The sequence below is a fragment of the Dendrobium catenatum genome, unplaced genomic scaffold, assembly GCF_001605985.2.
Source record: "Dendrobium catenatum unplaced genomic scaffold, ASM160598v2 fragScaff_scaffold_1243, whole genome shotgun sequence".
In the NCBI taxonomy this organism is placed as follows: domain Eukaryota; kingdom Viridiplantae; phylum Streptophyta; class Magnoliopsida; order Asparagales; family Orchidaceae; genus Dendrobium; species Dendrobium catenatum.
In genome coordinates this window covers 128,567-133,810 of record NW_021319705.1, presented here as the reverse complement: position 1 = coordinate 133,810, position 5,244 = coordinate 128,567, and the positions used below count along the sequence as shown (strand labels likewise).

Here is a 5,244-nt window from a genome sequence, read left to right as displayed (position 1 = left end):
TTTTATGTAGCCCATGGGATTATTCAAGGGGATCATTATCTCTTGACATATACATCATTGATGTCGAATATTTTTCCAAAGGTTAAATTCATTTTTATACTTGTTATAAAAGAATTACATATAGGATTTCTAGTGGCTTGAACATTTCTCACATTTGTTTTGCTAATGACATCATTTTATTTTGTAATGGGTCCTTGAGTAGTTTTAAGAAAATTTTATAGTTTATTAAGTCTCTTTGAAAAAGATAATGGGATGAATTTTCAATAGATCAAAAGTACATTTATTGCTAATAAAGGCATGTTTGTGCTTTACTGTAACAATATTAATAGGATTATCAGTATTAGTATCCAATCCCTTCCTATCTATTATTTGGGAACTCCTCTTCACAAAGGGCCCAAAAATATATCCTATTTGAGAAGATATTTTCTTGCATTTCTAATAAGCTTTCTGCATGGTAATATAAGATTCTCTTTGTTCCATGCCTATTTACTTCAAATTATTAACCCTACTATGGAAATTTGTAATAGACCAAATAAAATGATTAACAAATAATTTTTTTGCGGTTCTTCCTCAAATAGAAAAAAAAATTTCCATTGGTATAATTGGGTTTCTTGTACTTATTCTTTTAAGGAAGGGGCGATGGGGTACATACCTATGGCTCATATGATTAAAGGTTTCTCATACAAACTTTGGTGAAATTTTAGAACTAATGATTCCCTTAGGCCAAGTTCATGAACTTTAAATATTGTAAGAACATGCAACTTATTTTATGTTCTTTGAAAAAAGGTCAATCTACAATTTGGAACATGGTGTGTTTGATTAAATGGTTTGTTAAAACTACCCTCCATTGGGGACTAAGAAAAGGTTCAACCCATTTATGGAAGGATGACTAAATTGGAACTGGGTCTCTTATCTCATTTTTCAATACTCATTATATGTCCTCTTTGATGGCCTCTGATTTTATTTTGAATGGAAAGTGTTGTAACAATTTGCTATTGATTATCTACCTCATAATGTTATTGATATTATTGTTAAAATTATTATAGAACCCTCTCATAATTATATTATTATCTTCAAGTTGTCTCAGGATGGTGATTTTAATTTTAAGAAGATATAGAACAATTTTAGAATTAAAAAGGATACTAATATTATTTTTTATGAAATTCAGAATCATTCCACCCCCACTTCTACTTCTATTATTTCATGGATAATTTTAAAAGGAGCCATTCTGTTGATAGTAGGTTATAGAATAAAGGTATTTACTTGGAAACTAGATGTCAATGTTATTTGCAAATAAAAAATTTAAATCATGTCTTTTTGAATGGTTCCATTGCTAATAAAGTATGGTTGGACTTGGAGAATGGTTTAGGGTTTAATGTGTTTTTGGTAATTTCTTTTCTTTTTTAACAACTTGGTTTTATAACAAAACCAAAGGGCATTGCTTATTTTTTTATTCATGTGGATGGAAATAAATAATTAAAAATAAGACAATATTAAGATGAGCCATGTGAGGGTTATTAGTTGTCTCAAAGTTAAAGTGCAACAACTTTCACTACTACGGTTTCAAAAGCTCATCACTTTAAGGGGAAGAATAGATCGTATTCTTATTTTAACATTAATTACCCTAATTATGATAGTAGAAAAGGCCCTTTTATTATTAGATGGATTAAATCTCAAACTCATGAATATAAACTGAACATTGATGGTGATGTTAACAAGATTGGTATGGGTTATAGTGGGCAAACCAAGGACCATCTTGGTCATTTCATCCTTGTTTAACACGAATGATCTGGATCATACTATATAATTTGTTACAATCAAAAAACCCAACCCACCGAATAAATTAAGTAAGATATTTAAAATTCAATTTTTGAACTAATCATATTGTACAATCTGATTCATATTATATGATATGATTCATACTGTACAAAAATCTGAAATATTACTTAAAGTAAAAGGGGAGGTTTGTGATAATTTTTAAATCTTTTCTACTAGGAAATCCATTATCCTTATGCATGAAGATAATAATTCGGTCATTATGGTCGGGCTCTATTATGGATTTCTGACCACTTTCACCATTGGGCCCTCTTATCTCTTCCTTCTCCGAGCTCAGTTATGGAAGAAAGAACCAAGAAGGAGGTATCAGCAACAACTGATTTTATTATGGGACAACTCATGATGTTCATATCATTCTATTAGGTGCATATGCATCTAGCATTGGGTAGACCTCATACAATAACTGTCCTAGTTCTACCGTATCTTTTGTTTCATTTCTTCAATCATAAAAACTTTTTTGATTATGGATCTACTACCAGAAATTCAATGCGTAATCTCAGCATTCAATGTGTATTCCTGAATAATCTTTTTTTTTTCAATTATTAAACCATTTCATTTTACCAAGTTCCACGTTAGCCAGATTAGTCAACATTTCTATGTTTCGATGCAACAACAAGATTTTATTTTTAACAAGTAGTTTTGTTGGTTGGTTAATTGGTCACATTTTATTCATGAAATGGGTTGGATTGGTATTATTCTGGATACGGCAAAATCATTCTATTCGATCTAATAAGTATCTTAGTCAACATTTATATGTTTCGATGCAACAACAAGATTTTCTTTTTCTTTTAACAAGTAGTTTTGTTGGTTGGTTAATTGGTCACATTTTATTCATGAAATGGGTTGGATTGGTATTATTCTGGATACGGCAAAATCATTCTATTCGATCTAATAAGTATCTTGTGTCAGAATTGAGAAATTCTATGGCTCGAATCTTTAGTATTCTCTTATTTATCACCTGTGTCTACTATTTAGGCAAAATTTCTTTTCCTATTATCACTAAGAAACTGAAAGAGAAAGAAACTTTAGAAATGGAAGAAGGGGGACAAAGAAAGGAATAAAGCGATGTAGAAACAACTTCCAAAATGAAGGAGACTAAACATGAACAAGAGGGATCCACCGAAGAAAACCCTTCCCTTTTTTCGGAAGAAAGGGTGTGGATCTTGACAAAATAGATGAAACAGAAGAGATCCAAGTGAATGGAAAGGAAAAAAAAAACAAAGGATGGATTTAACTTTAAAGAGGCATACTATTAAGATCAAGATAGCCCAGTTTACGAAGATTCTGATCTGGAGACCCATCAAGAGAATTGGGAATTGGGAAGACTGAAAGAAGAGAAAAAGAAAAGAATGAATATGTAGGTTGAAAAAAATTTTGTCACTTTTCTTTTCAATTTTAAGCGATGGGATCTTCCATTACGATATATAAAAAATAAGAAATTAGAAAATACTTTACGCAATGAAATGTTACAAATTTTTTTACATGTACAAGTGATGGAAAATAAATAATATCCTTTACATATCCGCCCAATTTATCAAATTTTTTGAAAATGCTATAACAAATAATTGCTTTATACATAATAGAAAAACTATACGACGAAGATCTTTATAATTCTTGGATTTATACTAATGAAAAAAAAATTACAATTTGAACAATGATTTGAAAAGACGAATCCAAATTCTAGAAAAAAATGAGGGATCCTCTAGTCTGGATATGCTTGAAAAAAAAACCATATTATGTGATGATGAAAAAAAAAAAGCTTGCCAAAAGAATATGATCCTTTTTTCAACAAACCATATCGAGGAACGAGAAAAGAATTAGATTCATGTGTAATCATGAATACTTATACAGATACAGAAGATTTAGTAGAATTTTTTTTTCTAAATAAGATTCATGATCTACTTATTAATGATTCCGTAGAACTCCAACGTCAATCATTTTTGAATTCTAAAGAAGAAAAAGGAATTGATTCAGAAAGTCAAGCAAAATATTTGCAATTTGTATTTGATGTAATTACAACACATACAAAAGATCAAAAAACAATGAAAAAAAATCTATTTGAATTAGAATAAGAAGTTAGTAAAAAGTTTTCTCGATGGTCATACAAATTATCCGAGAATTCAGAAGAAGATGAAGAATAAAATGGAGAAGAATTGGAGAAAGATGGTCATGAGATTCGTTCAAGAAGAGCCAAACTTGTGATAATTTATAACGATAATGATCAGAATACGAATTTTATTTCTATTTCTAGTATTCAAAATACTAATAACAATGATAAAAAATGATGATCCAATGGAAGAGGGAGAGTTGACTTTGATATGTGACTCATAACAATCAATTTTTTCATCGCAATCTAATCAAAGGATCCATGCATGCTGAAAGGCGTAAAACAGCTATTTGGGACCTCTTTCAAGTTAATGTACATTCCCGACTTTTTTTGGATCGTTTAGTCAAAATATTTTTTTTTTTTGTCTTTTGATATCAACGAAATGAAAAATCTAATTTTTAGGAATTAGATAGGCATAGAACAAGAATCAGAATTAAAAATTTCCTATTTTGAAAATGACGATAAAAAGAAGAAAAGAATGTAGAGTAATAAATATATAAAAATGAATAGATAGAAATATCATAATCTTTACTCAAGTAATAAGAAGTTTGATGTTAATAACCCAATCTTTTCTTAGAAAATACATTCTATTGTCTTCACTAATAATAGCCAAAAACCTTATCCGTGTGTTATTATTCCAAATTCCTGAGTGGGATGAGGATTTTAAGGAATGGGATAGAGAAATCCATATTAAATGCGCCTATAATGGAGTTCAATTATTAGAAACAAAATTTCCCCAATATTGGTTAAAAGATGGTATTCATATAAATATTCTATATCCTTTATATCTAAAATCTTAGAGAAAATTTAAGGCACAATCTCATTATAGAGATCTAATGAAAACATAAATAGAAAAAATAACAATTTTATTTATTTTTAATAGTCTGGCGAATGGAAGCGGATCTTCCCTTTGGTTCTCCCCGAAAATGACCTTTTTTTAAACCTATTTATAAAGAACTCCAAAAATGAAAAAAAAGGTGAAAATTGAATTTTCAAATGTTTTAAAATCTTTAAATAAAGTAATAAAAAAATAAAATCCTTTCTAAAATTAGAAAATAAAAAATAAAAGGGGTCGTTCAACATATCAAACTAATAATGAAAAAACTGAAGAAAGTAAATCCAATTTTCTTATTTGAATTAAGGAAAGAAAAAGTATATGAACCGAACAAAAACAAAAAAGATTTTAAAAGAAATAATAAGATTCTTCGTGAATCATCTGTTCTTAATCGAATGATGAATTGGTTAAATTATTCACAAATAGAAAAAAGAATGAAATATCTTTTTGAGAATACAATCAAAAT

At 28.8% G+C, this 5,244-nt stretch overlaps 1 protein-coding gene across 1 annotated transcript; it reads left to right on the top strand.

Moving 5' to 3' along the window:
* Positions 1–2,011: 2,011 nt before the first annotated feature.
* LOC110116400 (protein TIC 214) lies at positions 2,012–4,743 on the top strand. The gene is given in 7 exon segments (XM_028699325.1): positions 2,012–2,114; positions 2,117–2,346; positions 2,474–2,516; positions 2,716–2,775; positions 2,812–2,961; positions 2,964–3,057; positions 4,617–4,743. Coding segments are annotated over 7 exon segments (807 nt in total).
* The last annotated feature ends 501 nt before the right edge of the window (positions 4,744–5,244 follow it).